General features: G+C 40.3%; 1 protein-coding gene across 16 annotated transcripts in view; it reads left to right on the top strand.

Moving 5' to 3' along the window:
* KCNMA1 (potassium calcium-activated channel subfamily M alpha 1) overlaps positions 1 to 23,820 on the top strand; it is a 773,076-nt gene that overhangs the window by 568,529 nt on the left and 180,727 nt on the right. For all 16 annotated transcript variants that reach the window (XR_009734238.1, XM_061405428.1, XM_061405415.1 and 13 more), the window contains exon 15: positions 20,870 to 20,979. Coding sequence is in view for 15 of the 16 variants with exons in the window: in XM_061405428.1 (XP_061261412.1) it covers positions 20,870 to 20,979 (110 nt within the window). In the remaining variant the exon portion in view is untranslated. The remainder of the gene's footprint in view (positions 1 to 20,869; positions 20,980 to 23,820) is intronic.

Raw genomic sequence — 23,820 nt, 5'->3', positions numbered from 1 at the left:
AAGCTGAAATCTTTTCTTTCAGTAATTAAAATTTTTGTTTCATTTCCTTCTTGCCTCCATTGTTTCTAGTAAGAAATCTTTAGTCATTGGAATTATTAACCTATAAGTAATGAGTCATTTTTCTCCAATTACTGTCAAGATTTTCTTTTTGTATTTAGTTGTCTCTTATCTGATCACACTGGATTTAAGCATTATTTTTTTGGATTCTGTTGGGACTCACTGAGATTCTTGAATTTCTAGCTTCATCTTTGGCAGAATTTGGGACATTTTCATTCATTATTTCCTCAAATATATCTTCTGCAGCATACTCTTCCTGCTCTCCTTCTGAAATTCCTATAACGCAAATGTTGGACTTTTAAATATACCATAGGGCCCTAAGCGTTTAGTCGTTTCCTGTCTCTGTTGGCTCAGTGGTAAAGAAACTGCCTGCCAATACAGGAGATGCAGGTTTGATCCCTGGGTCAGGAATATCCCATGGAGAAGGAGATGGCAACCCACTCTAGTATTCTTGCCTGGGAAATCTCATGGACAGAGGAGCCTGGTGGGCTACAGTTTATGGGGTCACAAAGAGTTGGACATGACTTAGTGAGTAAAGCAATGAAAAGTTTATTGGTTCTTTCCTTTTTCACCTCTGCAATTGAGCTTATCCAGTGAGTGTGCTAGTTGTTATACTTTGCAATTCTAGAATTTCCATATGATTCTTTCTTTTATCTTGTTTCTTTACTAAGGCTTTCTGTCTTTCAGTTCTCTACAAAAGTGTTCTTAGTTATTGGAAGATTTTATAATAGCTACTTTAAGGCCCTTGTTAGATAATTCTAATATTTGTGCCATATAAGCATTAGATGCAAGTTGAGATTTTTTTTTATTCATATGCCAAGTTTTTTTTATTATTATATTCTGGACACTTTGGTTATTTTATTATGAAACTCTGTTGTTGCTGCTAAGTCACTTCAGTCGTGTCTGACTCTGTGCCACCCCATAGATGGCAGCCCACCAGGCACCCCTGTCCCTTGGATTCTCCAGGCAAGAACACTGGAGTGGGTTGCCATTTCCTTCTTCAATGCATGAAAGTGAAAAGTGAAAGGGAAGTCGCTCAGTCATGTCCGACTCTTCGCAACCCCATGGACTGCAGCCTACCAGTCTCCTCTGTCCATGGGGTTTGCCAGGCAAGGGTACTGGAGTGGGGATTATGAAACTCTAGGTCTTGTTTATTTTTATTTTTTTTAACATTTTGTTTTGTATTGGAATATAGTCAATTAACAATATTGTGATTGTTTCAGGTGAACAGTAAAGGGATTGAGTCACACATACACATATTTCCATATTCCCCCAAACTCCCCTCCCATCCAAGCTGCCACATAACATTGAGCAGAGTTCCCTGTGCTATGCAGTATGTCCTTGTTGGTTATCCATTTTATTTATTTATTTATTTTACTTGGAGGCTAATTACTTTACAATATTATAGTGGTTTTTGCCATACATTGACATTAATCAGCCATGGGTGTACATGTGTTCCCCATCATGAACCCCGCTCCCAACTCCATCCCTATCTCATCCCTCAGCATCATCCCAGTGCACCAGCCCTGAGAACTCTGCCTCATGCATCAAACCTGGACTGGTGGTTATTTCACATATGATAATATACACAATTCAATGCTATTTTCTCAAATCATCCCACCCTCACCTTCTCCCACAGAATCCAAAAGTCTGTTTTTTACATCTGTGTTTCTTTTGCTGTCTCGCATATAGAGTCATCGTTACCATCTTTATAGATTCCATATATATGTGTTAATATACTGTATTGGTGTTTTTCTTTCTGACTTACTTCACTCTGTATAATAGACTCCAGTTTCATCCACCTCATTAGAACTGATTCAAATGCATTCTTTTTAATGGCTGAGTAATATTCCATTGTGTATATGTATTGGAGAAGTCAATGGCAACCTACTCCAGTACTCTTGCCTGGAAAATCCCATGGACGGAGGAGCCTGGTAGGCTGCAGTCCATGGCGTCGCGAAGAGTGTACTGAGCGACTTCGCTTTTACTTTTCACTTTCATGCATTAGAGAAGGAAATGGCAACCCACTCCAGTGTTCTTGCCTGGAGAGTCCTAGGGACGGCAGAGCCTGGTGGGCTGCCATCTATGGGGTCGCACAGAGTCGGACACGACTGAAGTGACTTAGCAGCAGCAGCAGTGAATATGTACCACAGCTTTCTTATCCATTCATCTGCTGATGGACATCTAGGTTGCTTCCATGTCCTGGCTATTATAAACAGTGCTGTGATGAACATTGGGGTACATGTGTCTCTTTTAATTCTGGTTTCCTCTGTGTGCAGCGGTGGGATTGCTGGGTTGTATAGCAGTTCTATTTCCAGGACTTTCCACACTGTGCTCCATAGTGGCTGTACTAGTTTGCATTCCTACCAACAGTGTAAGAGGGTTACCTTTCCTCCACACCCTCTCTAGCATTTATTGTTTGTAGGCTTTTTGATAGCAGCCATTCTGACTGGCATGAGATGGTACTTCATTGTGGTGTTGATTTGCATTTCTCTGATAATAAGTGATGTTGAACATCTTTTCATGTGTTTGTTAGCCATCTGTATGTCTTCTTTGGAGAAATGTCTGTTTAGTTCTTTGGCCCATTTTTTGATTGGGTCATTTATTTTTCTGGAATTGAGCTGCAGGAGCTGCTTGTATATTTTTGAGATTAATTCTTTGTCAGTTGCTTCGTTTGCTATTATTTTCTCCCATTCTGAAGGCTGTCTTTTCACCTTGCTTATAGTTTCCTTCATTGTGCAAAAGCTTTTAAGTTTAATTAGGTCCCGTTTGTTTATTTTTGCTCTTATTTCCATTACTCTGGGAGGTGGGTCATAGAGGATCCTGCTGTGATTTATGTCAGAGAGTGTTTTGCCTATGTTTTCCTCTAGGGGTTTTATAGTTTCTGGTCTTATATTTAGATCTTTAATCCATTATGAGTTTATTTTTGTGTATGGTATTAGAAAGTGTTCTAGTTTCATTCTTTTACAAGTGGTTGACCAGTTTTTCCAGCACCACTTGTTAAATAGATTGTCTTTTCTCCATTGTATATTCTTGCCTCCTTTGTCAAAGATAAGGTGTCCATACGTGCATGTATTTATCTCTGGGCTTTCTATTTTGTTCCATTGATCTATATTTCTGTCTTGTGCCAGTACCATACTTTCTTGATGACTGTTGCTTTGTAGTATAGTCTGAAGTCAGGCAGGTTGATTCCTCCAGTTCCATTCTTCTTTCTCAAGATTGCTTTGGCTATTCTAGGTTTTTTGTATTTCCAAACAAATTGTGAAATTATTTGTTCTAGTTCTCTGAAAAATACCATTGGTAGCTTAATAAGGAGTGCATTGAATCTATAGATTGCTTTGAGTAGTATACTCATTTTCACTATATTGATTCTTCCGATCCATGAACATGGTATATTTTGCCATCTATTTGTGTCATCTTTGATTTCTTTCACCAGTGTTTTATAGTTTTCTACATATAGGTCTTCTGTTTCTTTAGGAAGATTTATTCCTAAGTATTTTATTCTTTTCTTTCCAATGGTGAATGGAATTGTTTTCTTAATTTCTCTTTCTGTTCTCTCATTGTTAGTGTATAGGAATGCAAGGGACTTCTGTGTGTTAATTTTATATCCCGCAGCTTTACTTTATTCATTGGTTAGCTCTAGTAATTTTCTGGTGGAGTCTTTAGTGTTTTCTATGTAGAGGATCATGTCATCTGCAAACAGTGAGAGTTTTACTTCTTCTTTTCCAATTTGAATTCCTTTTATTTCTTTTTGTTCTCTGATTGCTGTGGCTAAAACTTCCAAAACTATGTTTAATAGTAGTGGTGAGAGTGGGCACCCTTGTCTTGTTCCTGACTTTAGGGGAAATGCTTTCAATTTTTCACCACTGAGGATAATGTTTGCTGGGGGTTTATCATATATGGCTTTTATTATGTTGAGATATATTCCTTCTATGCCTGCTTTCTGGAGGGTTTTTTAATCATAAATGGATGTTGAATTTTGTCAAAGGCTTTCTCTGCATTTATTGAGATGATCACATGGTGTTTATCTTTCAATTTGTTAATGTGGTGTATCACATTGATTGATTTGCAAATGTTGAAGAATCCTTGCATCCCTGGGATAAAGCCCACTTGGTCATGACGTATGATCTTTTTAATATGTTGTTGGATTCTGCTTGCTAGAATTTTGTTAAGGAGTTTTGCATCTATCTTCATCAGTGATATTGGCCAAAGTTTTCTTTTTTTGTGCCATCTTTGTCTGGTTTTGGTATTAGGGTGATGGTGACCTCATAGAATGAGTTTGGAAGTTTACCTTCCTCTGCAATATTCTGGAAGAGTTTGAGTAGGATAGGTCTTAGCTCTTCTCTAAATTTTTGATAAAATTCTTCTGTGAAGCTTTTTTCTGGGCTTTTGTTGTTGGAAGATTTCTGATTACAGTTTCTATTGCCATGCTTGTGATGGGTCTGTTAAGATTTTCTATTTCTTCCTGGTTCAATTTTGAAAAATTATACTTATCTAAGAATTTGTCCATTTCTTCCAAGTTGTCCATTTTATTGGCATATAGCTGCTGATAGTAGTCTCTTATGATCGTTTGTATTTCTGTGTTGTCTGTTGTGATTTCTCCATTTTCATTTCTAATTTTGTTGATTTGATTCTTTTCCCTTTTTTCCTTGATGAGTCTGGCTAATATTTTGTCTATTTTATTTGTCTTCTCAAAGAACCAGCTTTTAGCTTTGTTGATTTTTGCTATGGTCTCCTTTGTTTCTTTTTCATTTATTTCTGCCCTACTTTTATTTCCTTCTACTAATCCTGGGGTTCTTCATTTCTTCTTTTTGTAGTTAGCAGTAACACAATAATAGTGCAAGACTTTAATACTCCACTCACACCTATGGATAGATCAACTAAACAGAAAATTAGCAAGGAAACACAAACTTTAAATGATACAATGGGCCAGTTAGAGGTAATTGATATCTATAGGACATTTCACCCCAAAACAATGAATTTCACCTTTTTTTTCAAGTGCACATGGAACCTTCTCCAGGATAGATCACATCCTGGGCCATAAATCTAGCCTTGGTAAATTCAAAAAAATTGAAATCATTCCAAACATCTTTTCTGATCACAATGTGGTAAAATTAGATGTCAACTACAGGGGAAAAAAACTATTAAAAATACAAACATATGGAAGCTAAACAACACACTTCTGAATAACCAACAAATCACAAAAGAAATCAAAATATGCATAGAAACAAATGAAAATGAAAACACAACAACCCAAAACCTGTGGGATTCAGTAAAAGCGGTGCTAAGGGGAAGGTTCATAACAATACAAGCTTACCTCAGGAAACAAGGGAAAAATCAAATAAATAACCTAACTCTATACCTAAAGCAACTAGAAAAAGAAGAAATGAAGAACCCCAGGGTTAGTAGTAGGTCTTGTTTAAATTTTGCAAACACGTTGATAATTTTATGGTGGTATGTTTAATTGACCTGTTTTATTTTAGATTGCAAGTCCTGACCAAGCTTCTGTGGGTTGTAATTCCAGTATGAGTTGAGTTTTCAAAACATTGGCAGGGCTATTTGGATGTGTCCCACATCGATCTCAAGCTGGGTGATAGTTTATGCTTTGGTTTTCAAAATCTATATATACTATGTACGGTCAGTTTCTTCCTTGCACAGCTCAGGGTGAGCCCAGGAGTTCATAACTAATTGTAAGGAGCTACTTTAAGTTCTCTTTCTCTGTGATCTCCAGGGGAATTTGAGCTTCCATGGGGTCTTCTTTTCTATCCTCTGACCAGAAAGCTGGGGCTCCTCACCTGGACAAACCAGTGGGAGAACAAAGAGAGACTCTCTTGGGACCTCAGATCCTAAGGCCAGAAAAGTTTTTCCTACCTCCTCTTATCTGGTGGGCTGCCGTCTATGGGGTCGCACAGAGTCGGACATGACTGAAGCGACTTAGCAGCAGCAGCAGCCTATCTCCCATTGCCACTACTGCTACTGCCACCACTGGGTGCTTAGGGGTTGGGGTCCAAGAGAAGAGAAGAAAAGAAAAAATACCCTAAGCCATGATTTTCCCCACTCTTCCTCTGAGTATTAAGAGCTCTTTCTACTGGTCTTGAGTCAGAGCAAGAGCTTCTCTCGGAGCTTTCTTTTTTTACATTCTTGTCTTCATTTACAGATTTTGGTTTTCCTTGAAGTCAGGCTAGAGGATACCAGAACAAAAACAAACTCTGCTGATTGCTTCCAATTCTGGTCATTTCTCCTTACCTGCTTACTGTTTATGTCTCAGAGTCTTCAAGTATCAGCTGTATGCATTTTTTCCAGGTCTAATAGATGCATTCAATGAAAGACACATGATGGAATGTCCTTATTCTATTTTATTCAGAGCCAGAAACCCAGATATCACTTTAGAAATGATATTCTATGTTTGTCCTTTGTAGCTGGACCAGGGGGAATACTGCCTCTAAGGCAGTGTCATCATTATCATCATCATGTCCTTTTAGCATATTCAGCAGTCACTGTCTTTAGGGGTGAGTTTGAGGTAATCAGCCTTTTTCATCAGTGACTATGAATAACATAACCTGGCAGGCTGCATTACAATGGAATCCTATGCATTTCCTGGTAGAACAATAGGAGGTAGCTCTTTCCACTTCAGACTCATTTGGCTGATTTAGAGAAACTTTGGGACACCTGTAAAATGATGCTGAGATCATTTTAGGCATCCATCTGCCATCTTGAAAAACAGCATGCAATAAAACCTTTCAACTGGGTATAATTTTTGTAGTTTTTATCATTAGCTGTCACACACATCCCATGGTAGCAAGAATGATGCAGGCCCACTGATTAGAGTTTCAGGTACAAAGAAATATGGGGGTCCTGCCTCAACACTGTGCTTTGTGTACGCTAGGGGTTTGGAAGTAGACCAGGAAGTGAATGGAATTAACTGATGTTATATAAGTGAGAGATATCACTTCCTCCCTTTTCCTTTTCCTGTTGGCAGGTAGAGTATCTCTGTCTACCAGGAAGTAGCAGACAGCTCTATGCCCATTGACCTTGGTGTGCAGAAGCTCTTTGCTATGATCAGTCTGCCAAGAAAAGTCTGTTTTTCTTGGAGAAGTCCATATTTATGGCATTTCTTTTACAGACAGTGGATTTAATCAGTTTCTTTTTTCCCCCCTAGACTGTGACAATGAGGCTTCCCAAGTGGTGTTAGTGGCAAAGAACCCGCATGCCAATGCAGAAAATGTAAGAGACACGGGTTCAATCCCTGGGTCAGGAAGATCCTCTGGAAAAGGACATGGCAACCCACTCCAGTTTTCTTGCCTGGAGAAATCCCATGGATAGAGGAGCCTGGTGGGCTACAGTCTAAAGGGTTGCAAAGAGTCAGACACAACTGAAGTGGCATAGCATAGCATTGACTGTGACAAAATAAATATCATTTCATAAGGACTTTCTATTGGTTTCTTGTTGGTGATGAGAAGTCTTTTTATTTTGATGGTTGGGTATATTTTTCTTCTCCTTAAATTTAGTGAGGAAAGTACCAGAGAAAGAGGAATATTTGGTGCCTCTTTCAGAATTTGGATAAAGTATTAGACTTGATCATCCACAAATCTTGGGTGGTGTCTCCCTGTCCAAGTAGATCCATGGAACATGCTATTATTCAAATGTGCCCCCACATCCTCACCCTTCCTGCTCTCCCTCACTCACGGAATGTGAATGAAATTGTGAAGCTGTGTGGTGGGCAGAGGCCTAGGTTAGAGGGAGTGGTTGTAAGGCTCTGATTTAGAACATGATTTGTTGTAAGACCTTGCACTACTTGATTAAGCTTTCTGGGCTTCATACTACCCACTGTAAGAAGTGGAAGAGCTTAGCAGACTGTTGAAAAATTACCAATATATGATGGCACTCACCCTTTTTATCCTTCTTAAGGTGGTATGGTTTAGGTTTGCAATGAGACCTCATACTGGATTAGGATTGGGCTACTGATGGGAGAACACAGAGGGGTGAACTTTATCTAAAACTAACCCCTAGGGTGGTGTCAAGGCAGCCTACCCTAGATTACTTATGATTTGCCTGAATACATTTTCTAGGAGTGCAGCATTATTCATTAGCCCAAGTGACACTGGGTCCTTTAACTCCCTCAATTCTCTGCCAAAACCCCACCCCTACCCCAAAGCTAGAAGCTTTTATCTACATATACAGGTGAAACCTGTGTGTGCCTGGCTTTTCCCAGGTGTCTCAGTGAATGGAGATTTGCTGACTGGTCTTTCCCATATGTAATGAGATTCCAACTAGCAAGAGCAGCCCTGCCCAGGACAGAGCCCTGCAGCGGCAGTTTCTGGAAGAACAGCTGTATGCTGGGCTGTGTCACCTATGGAGAAATCTGAGAGTGCAGCAACTTCCTGGGTCCTGCCTGGAGTATTGATATATACTATAGACAGCATATTAAAAAGCAGAGACATTACTTTGCCAACAAAGGTCCGTCTAGTCAAAGCTATGGTTTTTCCAGTAGTCATGTATGGATGTGAGAGTTGGACTATAAAGAAAGCTGAACACTGAAGAATTGATGCTTTTGAACTGTGGTGTTGGAGAAGACTCTTGAGAGTCCCTTGGACTGCAAGGAGATCCAACCAGTCCATCGTAACGAAATCAGTCCTGAATGTTCATTGGAAGGACTGATGTTGAAGATGAAGCTCCAATACTTTGGCCACCTGATGCAAAGAGCTGACTCATTTGAAAAGACCCTGATGCTGGGAAAGATTGAAGGCAGGCGGAGAAGGGGATGACAGAGGATGAGATGATTGGATGGCATCACGGACTCAATGGACATGAGTTTGAATAAACTGTGGGAGTTGATGATGGACTGGGAGGCCTGGCGGGCTGCAATCCATGGGGTCACAAAGAGTCGGACATGACTGAGAAATTGAACTGAACTGATGGACTTGAACTTGCTCATGGGACCAATGAGCATAGGGACAGAGAGACCTGTCCCTGACCAAAAAGGATCATCACAAGTCGTCTTTTTCTTCTCATCTTATACCAACTGGAGGACATCATCCTGGAAATTTTCTGGGAATACTGAACTATAACAAGAGTAGAATCTAGTGAGTCTCTACTTAGAGGGATGTGGGCAGAAGTCAAGCCCAGAAACCAGAAGTAGCTAATCCAGTCAACGTATCAGGGTCTTTTTGTCTCAGGGGTCCTTTCAGGAGACCAGACTGGGTCTTTCTATATCAGATTACATATGACCTTTCTGATCACATATGACCTTCCTCCCATTTGGGGAGACATCAGTTCTTCCAAATGCCTAATGTCTCCCTTATCATCCTATCTGTTCAGAGTGAACTTGGGAAGGGGAGGAGGCAGGAGGACCTCCAGGGAACACTGCTATCTTTAGGGGATATACTCAAGCTACTTAGTTTTTCTCCTCAATCCAGAGGATCATTGGATCATTAGTGATGTCCCAGGTTTTTCTACCAGCAGCTAAGCCATGAATCAGTGGCCCTGCATCTAACTAGCTATGTACCTTTGTGTGAGTGATAGAGATGTCCTCATAATCACCATCACCGGCATCGTCGCCATCATCATCAGTAGCATCAGCATCGTCACGATCACCAACATCATTACTGTCGCAAACATTCATTATTTATAATGCTAGAACATTTACAGAACATCTACAGAGTACATGCCCAATAAGTGCCATCTTTTAATATGATTAAACCACCAGAGTACCTATCACATCACAGAGAACCACTCAGCAAACATTAGCTATTTGTCAGGTACTATGCAGGTCAGGAAGCAACAGTTAGAACTGGACACGGAACAACAGACTGGTTCCAAATAGGAAAAGGAGTACATCAAGGTTGTATATTGTCACCCTGCTTATTTAACTTGTATGCAGACTACATCATGAGAAACGCTGGACTGGAAGACATACAAGCTGGAATCAAGATTGCCGGGAAAAATATCAATGACCTCAGATATGCAGATGACACCACCCTTATGGCAGAAAGTGAAGAAGAACTAAAAGGCCTCTTGATGAATGTGAAAGTGGAGAGTGAAAAGTTGGCTTAAAGCTCAACATTCAGAAAACGAAGATCATGGCATCCGGTCCCATCACTTCATGGGAAATAGATGGGGAGACAGTGGAAACAGTGTCAGACTTTATTTTGGGGGGCTCCAAAATCACTGCAGATGGTGACTGCAGCCATGAAATTAAAAGACACTTACTCTTGGAAGGAAAGTTATGACCAACCTAGATAGCATATACAAGCACAGAGACGTTACTTTGCCAACAAAGGTCCATCTAGTCAAGGCTATGGTTTTTCCTGTGGTCATGTATGGATGTGAGAGTTGGACTGTGAAGAAGGCTGAGCGCCAAAGAATTGATGCTTTTGAACTGTGGTGTTGGAGAAGACTCTTGAGAGTCCCTTGGACTGCAAGGAGATCCAACCAGTCCATTTTGAAGGAGATCAGCCCTGGGATTTCTTTGGAAGGAATGATGCTGAAGCTGAAACTCCAGTACTTTGGCCACCTCATGTGAAGAGCTGACTCATTGGAAAAGACTCTGATGCTGGGAGGGATTGGGGGCAGGAGGAGAAGGGGATGACAGAGGATGAGATGGCTGGATGGCATCACTGACTCGATGGATGTGAGTCTGAGTGAACTCCGGGAGTTGGTGAGGGACAGGGAGGCCTGGTGTGCTGTGATTCATGGGGTCACAAAGAGTCGGACATGACTGAGAGACTGAAATGGAACTGGACGTTAGTGCTTTACAGGGATCACTTCATTCCATCTATCTTCCTAAGAAGTAGGTACTGTTGTTGTTCTTATTTTTCAGGTGAGGGGATTGAGGCTTGGAGAGGTTATACAGTTTGGCCTGGGGCATTCAGGGAGATGGGATTTGAACTCAGAGGCTGCATGTACTTTGTTACTTCCTGCCTTGCTACTGCACTCGGGATCAGGGCTCCTCTTAAAAAGAAACTGCTAAGCCCAGCTAACCACCTAAGCAATTTTATAAGCTGTCCACTTTCAATCTCTGAACCAAATGTCTTTTTGATGAGGCCCAAAATTCACTCTAGGAAGCCACAGAGGGGAATTTCTGAAGTCATTTTAACTTCCTGTGAAAATATTCTCTAGCTGGCAAGAGATTTTCTAGATAACAATGAATACACAGTAAAGCGGGTGCCTCTGCCCTGGATACCTGGCTCACAAATAACCCATTTGGCTCCCCAATCATCCTGATACCTAAAACTAGCAGAATTTATGCTCGTGGCTTGAATGGCTCTGTTCAGCCAGAAAGCCAAAGTTTATGGCTGAAACCCTTTGCTCTGAAATGAAATCTAGTCTCTTTGGCCCGACTTTATTAGGCTGTATTGTACAGCGATAGGAGACATAAGTATCCAGAATCTGCTGTCACTAAAACAGGACTGAGTTGGCAAGCATTTTTATCCTCACACTCAACACTTTGTCCTACAGTGGAAAAGTTAAATAAGAATTAGGGATACAAATTAGAGCCATTTTCTGAAAGTTTCATTTTAATTGAATTAAATATAGCCATGTCATTGTTCCCTCTTTACACAGCCCACATTGAAACGGAGACTAAGCTATCATTGGGGTCCCTGAATCAATGGAGAGAGACTAAGTAGATAAATCTGGATGCCTGAAATATTTTTTAGACTAATGACCACAGCAACCAAAACACTGGGATACCCATCTTGTGTTTAATTATCCACAAGCTTTCACTGTAACTGGCTCCAGTATTTAGTGATACTTGTAGAAAGCATCCTTTTTCATCTCTTACTCAAATCTGCTAAGCCATGATTGAGTCCCTGGTCCTCAAAGCCATGATGGAGAATACTTGTTCCCTGTTCTTCACTCTCTTTGGGAGTACCTCTGGTACTCTAAGTGTGATCCATCTTTGGGGAGTATTGATGTTATCTGTGAGCTTGTTATACATGCAGAATCTTAGACCTTATTCTAGGACTACAGACAACACATTTTCATCAGAGTCTGGGAAGCACTGGACTCGCAGCTTTAAATGTTTCCACTGGTAAGAAATTATCGTGTATTAACGTCAGTGAATTTAGTGAGATTCTCCCCAAACTGTCTAAAATATTGAAGATTTTCTAAAAGCATAGGTAATTCTCCAGTGATTTGTCTCATCAGAAGCAACCTTATGATTCCTGTGCTGATTCAAGTGCTTCTCTAACTCCTTCCTTTTCTCCCAGTTCTTAATTAATTAATTAGTTAATTAATAGCCAACAGTTGTTTTTGGCCTCAGTTTTAGGAGCAATGGAATTGCCAAGTACAGCCTTTGCTGGACTCTATTTCCTGCTGAATTGTTGTTTGATCCTACATTGAAATTCAGAGAGTAAAATAAGAAGACTGAGGGCTGGTCACATGGGAAAGAGAGCATAGTCATGGACAGAGCAAAGGGGGCTCCTTTTTGCAGGCAGGGTGGTGGGACTGTAGCTAGTAAGAACGAGAACTTCTATTAGATTGCTGGCAAATACACCAGTTCCTGAGAGTCCCTCCTTTCATATTCAAGTCTCTAAGGTATTGGATCTAAAATTTAGAAAATCATAAACCACTTACTAAGTAGCCCAAGATGTTCTGTGTTGACAAAATTTCCCCCAAAAAATGTATTGCTCAGCAAGATCTGGGAAGTTTAAAAATCACCTAATTATACACATTCCCTATGAGATACCAAGAATGTAGAATTTTTCAGCATTCAGAAGCACAAATTGATTTCTTTTATGGTTACACCTAATGTTGTGAAGTTATCAGTACTGAGTTGTGATTGGATGCCTAGAAAAATTAGACTTCTTTGTCTCTCTTTCTCCAGTTTTGTCTTGCTCAGTTCAATTAGACAAATATTAATTAAGCACTTCTTTTAAGCACCTGATAGGGTAGTATGTTGCTTGTTCTAGAGGATACAAAGTTGAATGCATTAGCGAGGAGCTTGTGTTTCAAATTCCACTTTATTATAGTTCTTGTCAGTCATTAGAAGTCTCAGATGCTGTGATGGTAGCTAACTATAGCTAATGTGTACTGAGTGCTTCCTGCAAGCCAGGGAGTGTTCTAAGCATTCTTTATCCATCAACTTATTCAGCCCTCCCAAGCTCCCCAGAGGTGGGCATGATTGTGTTCCGAATAAGGCAGGACAGAGCACATCAAATTGGGGAACCCAGGGAAGACCACACAGATGAGGTGGCATATGATGGGAATTTCACAGTAAGAGTTGGGTTCTGACAGTAGAATCAGGGAAGCAAAATGGTGGGGAGATGAGGGAGAGAGAATGTTAAGAACAGCATCCTGGTCTCCACCAGTTCCTCCTTGAAATAAGGGATTCCATAACTAAGTATCACGTTTCCTGCTATGGAGATTTAAAACTCATAGTAACATGTGAAGTACTCTGCATTGCACTAAGAAAAGTCCAAGTTTGGCTTTGTGAAATGCACTGCTTCCCAAATGTATTTCATCATCCATTCAACAAATATTGAGCTACTGCTGTGATCCATTCACTGTTCCAGGCATTGCAGACTTAGATGAATTTTTCTGCCTTTAAAAAAACCTACATTTTAATGGGGACTAACAGGACTCCTTGTTCACTCTCTTGTGTTCAAGGCGACACTTGTTAACAAGTTCTGTTGAGTTTACTTTGGGAAATCTTGGTTGGGAATAATCCTGCTTTACTGGAATTTGGGGAAAATTGTGAGAAGTAAGGTTTGTAAGATAGAGTGGGACCAGTGTAACTGCAAATGCAGTCTGTGGATGGGTGCTGTGAACTGTTTGCCTCTAGAAAGAGTCAAGTACAGGAAATGAGAGGAAGTGCTTAGGAACTTCTAAGTTCCTAAATCTTTGACAAATTCATTTTATATTAGTTGAATCTAATGATAAAAGTTTTGGACTTGTACTTTGCATCTCTTGTCTATTCTTTTTTTTAAGGAATTCATTTCTGTTAGATTTTTGCAGAAGTTTGAGTCTGCCAAACAGTGAATATTAGAAATACAAACAAAACCCTGTCTCTTACCCCAAATGGGTTGAGAGGCTGTTCTGGAAAACCCTGCCTGCCAGGGGCTGCATTACTCCCCTGAGGATTGCTCGGCAGGTGTCTGCTTGAGACCACTCACTTGCTGCTTGCACTACCCAGATGAGAATTATTTTTAGTAGTATTTTAAGAGCCTTCTTGTTTGAAGTACAAATGAGAATGTTCTTAACTAATATCAAGATTGCAAAACCAAGTTCTATTTGGACAGATAGTGAATAGGCCCATCTTTAAAAAGGTCTGACATCACTTAAGCATAAATACCTTTCCGCGTTGAAGAGGAAAAGAAGGAAAGGGTAGACAAACCTATATATTGAAAAAATTACCAGTTTCCTGCCACATAGGTGATACTTTCTGAAATTATAAGTAGTAATTCTTTTTAAAAGTTCTCATATCTCTCTTTCTGCTAACCCATCCTTTAACTGCAGTTCCTCTGGCATTCTTTGTTCTGTGTTTTCAGAAATAATCTGAACTGGAGTAACATGGGAGGTGGGGTGGAGGTGGGAAATGCCCTGTATTCTGTGGTCTGTTAACCTCTCTCTGCACACTTCACGTGGACTGATTTTTTTTTTTTTCATAATGCCTGATGGAAGAAATCTCACTTGATAGTCTGCAGCCCACTAGTCTGGGAATAAGAGATTTGGCTCAAGTCCACCCCAAAATTTATCTTTGGAGTTGTTTATTTATTCGTTCAGTGCTGAAGCAACCAATTATTTGGCATTCCATCAAATCCCAAATAATGTATTTTAATTGACATTATCCCAAAGCCTTTGGACAATCTGAGATCCTTTGGTCCTATCCTCTCATTCTGGAAAATGCAATCTGAAATAGGCCATAATGGTGGAATGCCAAATCATTATGGGGTCCCTGAAATCCAATGCCGTTCTCGGAAGGGCAGCCGGCCTGAGTCCACATCCAAGAAGTACAGCGTTGATATGCAATTTGGCGCAGAGGAGAGAGATATTCTGAAAAGGTGCAAATCACCATTGGTTTCCCATCTCTTCTGCTTTTCTGTCATCTCAACTGTATCACACGTTTCTTCCACCCCTAGAAAGCTCTGCAGGGAGGCATTCTTTGTTCTGGCACCCAGGAGGACCTGAGCTGCTGCTGCTGCTGCTGCTAAGTTGTTTCAGTCATGTCCAACTCTGTGCGACCCCATAGACAGCAGCCCACCAGGCTCCCCTGTCCCTGGGATTCTCTAGGCAAGAACACTGGAGTGGGTTGCCATTGCCTTCTCCGAGTGACCAGCCTAGAGCCCACCAATGCTGATCCCATTTTTTTTTAAATTGTAATTAAAAGCTTGACACATTCTGTGGGGGTTCCCTCTTTTTTGTGGGGATAAATATGTTTTGTGGGATTAAAGATACATTGGCCAGTTCCTATCTCAGTGCTGTGTTTTAGACTGTCACATTACAAAGGACAGAGATAAAGTATAATTTATATGCACAAATATTCAGATGCAATTAATTAATTCTAATTAAAGACTTATGATTGAAAGCTGTACATCCTTTAAAGGAAGAATATTGAGAATTTGGATAGGTTTTTAAAAAATCGTAAATGTAAAAAATGCCTGCTATTACAATAGCTTTCTTCTCTCAATTTTAGGTGACGCTGGTGTGTTTGTTATGACTCACCTCTTCTTATTGCAGCTATTAACATAATGGTCATTGGTTTTTATAATTTCCTCTTAGTTCGTTATTTTTGATGTGCACAACATAACATATATTTAGATTAAAACAATGTACTTGTTTTCAATTAAATAAAGATTGAAGTATGATAGTCTTTGGAATCATTAACATGACTCTGGAGGTAGGGACAGACTTTTGCAAAATTATTTAGCTGTAATCAACATGGTTATTCAGACTCTTCACTGGAAACAGAAATCACAGTGATCATAACATACCCCAGCTGGGAAGGTTGATTTTTCACATTCACTGGGTTGTTAGCATTAGAGAAACACAGTTTCACTCTAATCAGAGAAAGCATAAAATATAAAAGGTGTCATTACTGACCCACCATTAGTAACACATGCAGAATCTGGGATCAAGAAGGTGTTACTTCCCCCAGAGCCAAGGCTGATGTTTCCAGTTGGATGGTACCTTTGATGATGGAGCCATCAGCCCACGGATTGGTGTACAACCATTTACTTAAGGGATTGAACTAGGCTGGTTGAAAAATTAGATAATGAAGGGCAGATAAATAAGACCATGAGAAGTGTGGATGAGCGAGCCCCACGGCTCGGTTCTGTTTTCTCTCTGAAGATCTGTGAGTATTTGATGAATAAGGACCCAGAGCACATCACCTGCTCATCTTTGCTAGGTGCTCTTCTAAAGCAGCAGGAGTTTGATGTGACAGCCAAAGGAGAAATTGCTGCCTCAGGAAATGCTTCGCCTTTGACTGATCGCTGAATGGCTGGCAAAATAATTTTGGCACCTTTACCTAAGTCATTTTGCTCCCATTCCTCCATTTCTCTGCTGGAAAGTATGTATTCACATTACAGTTAAAAATATGTTGACAACACAAATGTGGAGAACAGCATGTACTATTTCAGGAAAGAAGTTGTAGGCTGGGATGGTTCCATTTTATAGAATAGAAATGATGTCGTCGTGCTCTGAGAGGAGGAACTCTCCTTTCAGCTCAACTTAAAATCAATAATACTTCTCACTGACTTCTTACAAAGTCAGGGGCTCCAGGGTTTAAGATATTGAGTGCTTCTGTTCTGGTATTTTCCTCTTAGTTAATATTTAGCAAAGCTTTTATATTTAGCAAACCCTCTAAGTCCACCAAAATCCTAGTACCATTGCTTCCTTATACATTTGCCTCTTCAGTCTCTAGCAAGAGATAATTTGGGGAGTGGTTAATAGCATGAACTCTGAATCCTGTTTATACGACTCATTGGCTTTGTGACCTTTAGTGGGTTACTTCTCTGTGCCTCTGTTTTATCCTCTGTTAAAGGGAGTCATAATGACAATAACTCACTGTACTCTCTCTAGATCTCTTTGTTCACTGTCACTGAACAGTGCCAAGTTTTTAAACTCAATGTATTTCACACTAATTTTTCCTTTTCTAATAATGTATCTTATTACTGCTGACAAAAGTAAAAGGAATGTGCACTTTTGCTCTGGCTCTTTTCAAAATAAGTGAAAGGTGCCATGCTTGAGACTTACAAAAGTAAACTTTGATAAGACGGGGTAATTGAAGCCCTTGCCTCGGGATGAAGATTGCTGTCCTGTTGTCTCAGTTGGTGACATGTTACAGTGTCCCTGCCTCTCCTGATGTGACTGGCCTGTTCCTGTCGTTGTTGTCACAACTTGTCATTCTTGCCCTTAAGGATTAAAAGGTGTAAGTGTTTATTATAATTACTGATTCCTCTTATGTTATAGTATCATCTTGTAAATTAATTGTGGTCAAATACATACCACATAAAATTTACCATTTTACCATTTAAGTCATTTTCAGTGGGGTTTTCTTTTTTCTGGGAACATTTATTAGAACCTGAAAAACTTGTTATCAATAAGGAGACTGTGTTAAAGACACAGAAATCTGAAAGGGTTATGACAATGACATTAAACTCCTCAGCTTTTAGAGTGTCCATTCAATGCTACTCCATCTTACACTGTAGATACCATCTGAGAATCTGCATATGTCAGTCAGTTCAGTCGCTCAGTCATGTCCAGCTCTTTGCGACCCCATGGACTGCAGCACGCCAGGCTTCCCTGTCCATCACCAACTCCCAGAGCTTACTCAAACTCATGTCCATAGGGTCGGTGATGCCATCCAACCATCTCATCCTCTGTTGCCCCTTCTGGAGTGGGTTGCCATGCCCCCAAGGGAATGTTCCTGACCCAGGGATTGAACACAAGTCCTCCTGCGTTTCCTGCACTGCAGGCAGATTCTAGGTATATGTTGTGCTTTTTCTAGCAAGTAGAAAAGTATGCCAGTTTAAATAAAATTCAATCAGTAACTGGAACGACTCTTAAAACACAGAATATGCTCAATAAATATTTGCTGAAAGGATGAATCAATGAAAAAATGTATGCTAAGTTCAAAAAACAGTAATAGTGATACTCTACAAAGAATTTGTTTCTACTTAAATTTAAGAAGTTTAATGATGAACCTACAGTAAAATTTGGTCTCAAGCGTAGTTCCATTAGGCCATAGAAGCATGAAAATAGTGATCATAACCAAAAGAGCCAAATTAAAACCATATTAATTTAGGAATGGTGTCAATAATAATAATTAAGATAAAGAGTCATGTTTTCATTATTTTTAAAAATCAAGTAGAATATTTAAATTAGCAGCAGAAGCAATATATTATAAAAGGAATGTCCCTGCTGAAAGAATCAGCTGAATTCTACTTCAAGAAAACTATTTTCCCATGAAACTCAACTATAAGGATTTATAACTGGTAATCCATCAGGTAGTATCCTATTTACCAATAAAAATTATAATAATATAGTGTCCCAAATATTATATATTTCAAACTGTTTACTAATGCAGACTAAGCTTTCTTCAGATTAGTTAGCATTGATGACCGTTGCTTATTAAGTCAAGAATATGTTTTTGAAAAAATAAATTGAAGTCTTGTGAATGGGAGAGATTAAAAAGTTCGTGCTTAGCTAAACACATCGGAGTTAATTTTAAGTAAATCATAAAATTTAGCAATAGAAAAGGTTGAGTCCTTTCTTTGTTTTCTTTTTTTAAAAGACCCCACTTTGGGGAAGACTAATGTGTAGATGAATAACCATACCCAGCAATACTGCATAGAACATGTCTAATGTGTGGGAGTAGGTCAGAAGCAGCTCAGACTAATGGGGTTAACCCACACGATTTAATCACCCAGCCCTAGCACAAAGCAGACAAATAGCAGAGAAGCAGGGAGCAGTCAATTTATTTCTACATTATTCCTAGCTTTTGTAGTTCAGAGTGTCACCAAGTAGATAGTAGGTGTGCATTTCCTACTGTTGCCAAGTCTCTCATATCTCCCCCAGTTAACTGATTATTGACCCGTAAGCAAGATACATTTCATTCATTACCAGTGCAGGCCATTATTAAGAGTCACTTCCCTGATTGGCGGGGAAGCTCTCTTTCTTCCTCCCCCTAATCTAACCTCCAGTGGGAGTGAACTGAGGAGGTGGCAGCTTACAGATACCCAAGAACCACACAGACTGCTTGTTTTCCTGGCTTGGGAATCCAGGACATCCCCAAACTCCCAGAGGGGCTCAGTGTTCTTGTTACTATTCACTTTATATAGTTTGAAATGGTTGACTCCATGGTAAATCCCTTCCAGAAATGCCTAGCATGAAGAGGGCTGTTGGGAAAACCAGTTGAACTTGATTAATTATGGAAAAAAGACATTTAATGAAGTTGGGATGGAGACCTTTCTGAAACTACATTTAACTTTTAGTGATATTCAAGTTAGGGTTGGAAAATTTTACTTTTTCCAAAGTAAAAATAGATACATAATTTGTTTTATACATAATGCTCATTGAAAAAGCCTTCAGACTACACAGAAATCTATAGATTTCCGTATTTCATAGTCATTCTATGTCTCAAAGATAACAACTGTTACTGTTTTGGTATAGAGCTTTCTGTATTTTTCTATGGCTTTACAAACATTTAGTTAATTATAGGATATTTAAAAAATAGAATCAGACTATATATGCTATTTAGTAATGTGTCTTTTAATGTAATTTTCTCTATGCAGAAATTTTCATCATAATTTTTAATTGCTTTCCTGTATCCAGTGGTATAAACCTACCATTTGTGGTTTCTAATTTTTCACAAATAGAAGTATATTCTTGTACATACGCATGTGTATACTTATATACTTTTTTTTTTTTGCTGTGAATACTTAAATTGGAATTGTGTAAAAAGAGTATTGTGTTCCAAAATCACTGCAGACAGTGACTACAGCCATGAAATTAAAAGATGCTTGCTCCTTGGAAGGAAAGCTATGACAAACCTAGACAGTGTATTAAAACGTAGAGATATCACTTTGCCAACAAAGGTCCATATAGTCAAAACTACGGTTTTTCCAGTAGTCACATATGGATATGAGAGTTGGACCATAAAGAAGGCTGAGTGCCAAAGGACTGATGCTTTTGAATTGTGGTGCTGGAGAAGATTCTTGAGAGTCCCTTGGACTGCAAGGAGATCCAACTGGTCAGTCCTAAAGGAAGTCAACCCTGAATATTCACTGGAAGGACTAATGCTGAAGCTTTAGTACTTTGGCCACCTAATGTGAAGAGCTGACTCACTGGAAAAGACCCTGATGCTGGGAAAGATTGAGGGCAGGAGGAGAAGGGGGCAACAGAGGATAAAATGGTTGGATGGCATTGCTGACTCAATGGACCTGAGTTTGAGCAAACTCCAGGAGAAAGTGAAAGACAGGAAAGCTTGGTGTGCTGCAGTTCATGCAGTCGCAAGAGTTGGACATGACTTAGTGACTAAACAACAACAAAAAAGAGTATGCACTTTTGTAAATTTTGGTAACAATTAAAAATTGCTCCCCAAAAATTGTATCAATTGTGGTGAGTGCCCATGCCTCCACATTCTTAGAAATCATACCGGAAGATGTGGTGCTCTAGAGTGCATAGCTAGTCTGTGCGTTTAGGGTCATGGAAAGCGTCACGTGACCACGTGGCTGTGTTCCTGGTTGTTGAAGTGAGTCACCGTTGCCCAACCAGTGCATTCGTTTGTTTGCCAGATGGGATAACCTGCTTTCCTTTGTACAGTCTACTGTCCTACCTTAAACCCTTCTCCTATGTTCTTCTCCCTTAGATCGAGGAAGACACGTGGCAGAAATACTACTTGGAAGGAGTCTCAAACGAAATGTACACAGAATATCTCTCCAGTGCCTTCGTGGGTCTGTCCTTCCCTACTGTTTGTGAGTAAGTGACCGTTAACCATATGCTCTTTGGCTTTCATGAACATTCAATCTGTCCCTTGCAGGAAAAACATCTCACCTGTAGCCAGCACAGTGCAGCCATTGACAATTACCAATGTCCTGTGCTCAGCCTTCTGCGACGAAGGGGAAAGTTGGTTTCTGCTTTGGGGGTTTCTGCTGACTTTTCTTAGGCTTGGATCCTTCATATGCACTAAATTATGAACTGCAGTTTTTCCTGCATGTCTTGAATTATGCCCCTGTGATATAGACACTTGTATGAAGGGTGGCACAAACCCGTGCCTCTGATTTTACCAGGGTAAGACCAAGTCGTGCTAGCCCCTTGATAAAAGAAATTTTAATTTCTTTCAATCAAGTCAGATCATAAAGACATTAGAGAAGCTGCTGTTCAAAGTGCTTTCAGTATTTGCTGAGGGAATGTGGAGCCAAATGTACACAAAGAGGCTTTTAATAGTCCTGAGCAATTTAGCCTAAGATGGACATCTGCCACATTATAACAATAAAAAGCCTTAGTGTCTCCTTCTACTGGCTCAGCAGGATGGATTTGAGCAAGGGGTAGCCCTAGCCTGCATGACCCTTTAAGGTAGAACAGGTGATCATTTAAGGGCTATGATGTCGGGAGCTCCAGGTGTCCCAGACCTCAAGAAGTTTTCACCAGGACAATGGCTCAGATGTTGGACAGAAGTCAAATAGATGCTTTGTCCCCATGGAAACACAGACTGGGGATGCTGCAACATGCAGCCCCATCCTTTGACACTGTAGCAAAGACTTTGGTAAACTCAGTCTCACTGATAAAAACTGTGACGAAGCAGGAAAATCTGGGAACTCGTTGGGCTGAGGAAGAAGAGATATTCCTTTGTGCTGTCTGCATGCCTGCAAACCAAAGCCACCTTCTGGAAAGGACGACCTGAGGAGGACAGTCCTGGGGGCTCCTGGGCTCCTCACAGTTTTCTGTTCTCTGAGCAGCAGAGAGGGGCCAGAGCACCCGGTAACTTGGTGTTTACCTGTCAGTGGCTTCCATCAGTGAGCACAGCAGGTGCACCCTGCCTGTCCCCGGGCCCAGACCCTGAGCAATCCAGAGTCGTTTGACTGTTTACTGAGATTTCTCACCCTGTCTCAATGCGGAAGTTTAAATGCTAAATGGACTGGAAAAGCGAATAGGTAATTGATTCCGAAGGAGTTATTTTCTGCAAATGGATGCCCTATTGTAACTCCCATGAGTTCCTTTCTTTTAGAGCCATTTCTCATTCCGCTGTAGAAAGGAGTTAACCATTCAGAGGCACTGGGTCCTAGAGCCCTGAGGCAGTCCCAGGGGATTTTTCTCTACCTTGGAACGTGGACTGCTTAGGATAGAAAGCCCAGGAGGATTCAGGACTTGTATTAGAAACTGGTTCTATAGAAAGGCAGTTGAAGCCGCCTATGTCTAACGTATGGGTGGTCTGAGCACACAGCAGACCTGCCAAGGCCTGGAGTCCCCTGCGGCACTGGGGATATGATGGGGGACTATGTGAAGCCCCCTTCTTTGGCTCTTGAGCCTCCCTGACTTGACTGGTGTCAACCTGAGTGCTCCCTTGGAAGTCCATTCATCTGTGTCCCCCAGCCCGTCCCCCTCCCCGGCCCTCTGCTTTTCGACTGCTTCTCATTTTTGCTTCTGGGAACTGAGGCAGTTCATTTTAACAGTGTTAACCTGCAGGGTTAGGAGTGCCCTGTCTGGAAGTTCCAGCTGGGGTATCTCTGGGGTCAGTTTGACTCACATATTTGTCTTACACAGTGTTTACTTTCTTAAAACTTGGTCACCAGTGTTTCAAATAAATGGTTTTTCACATAAAAACTAGATTAACAACCTCTTTTGAAAATTTGATAAGCCAACATGGGACCTGCATTTCTACTGAGGCCTAAGTAGCTCCAGTTCACCGTAAGGAGGGGTGTAGTGAAGGATCATTCTCTCCCTGATGTCTTATTAAAGTGGCCAAATTCGCATTTACATTGGGGCCTGGCCTCCTCCGTGGGTGAGCTAGCCCACTCTGACGTAGGGGGTGTGTGAAACTTCTCTGCCCACTGGAGCCAGCTCAAGAACTGGACACCAGTCTGTAAATATTCCCCTTGATTGATTTTCATGTTAACAACATGTTCTGAGAAGGAGAAAATCCTTCAGACATACCTTGTTGTCAGAGAATTTAGTATTTGTTTGGTACAGCTTCTAGAACACACACACACAAAAAAAAATGATGAAAAACTTGAGAGTGAGAATCTGCTGAACTTACTGCTATTATTCCTTTAATACAATGATACAGCAGAGGTAGAAATAATCAATAAAGAAAGGACATTTAATGAGATTTAGGAACATCCCAAAACATTGAAGCTCTCCTCAAGCATTTGATTATCTGGAGGCTTAATTATCTGTGTTTTCTACTTTAAATTAAAGAAAAGCCATAACTCAAAGTTACCAGCAGTTTAATGATAAGACTCTTCAATTCAGGTTAATTAAAGCACAGCTGTAATTAGAGTGTGGGGCTGTATATCACTGGGCTGGCGCATAAGTATTTTCATTACAGTAAGAATTGGCTATTCAATTTCAAGATGACATAAAGGACGCCAAAATATATTTTCAGCTGGTTCGTGTAAAAGAAAAAGAATTGGGGAATATTCCGGGTATAATAAAACACAGATAAAATATACAGATTTTCAGAGCCGTTTCTGTAATTATGCACAGCATTAAAACAATATGCAGCCAATAACGTCTTGAGGCAGGAAAAGAAATAAATTTGCTCTTCCCCTGGGCTGGCAGAGTGCCCCCTTGCAGGGTAGGATCACCACACTGGAAAGC

The sequence above is a fragment of the Bos javanicus genome, chromosome 28 (genome assembly GCF_032452875.1).
Source record: "Bos javanicus breed banteng chromosome 28, ARS-OSU_banteng_1.0, whole genome shotgun sequence".
NCBI lineage: Eukaryota > Metazoa > Chordata > Mammalia > Artiodactyla > Bovidae > Bos > Bos javanicus.
This window is presented reverse-complemented; position numbering and strand designations above follow the sequence as displayed.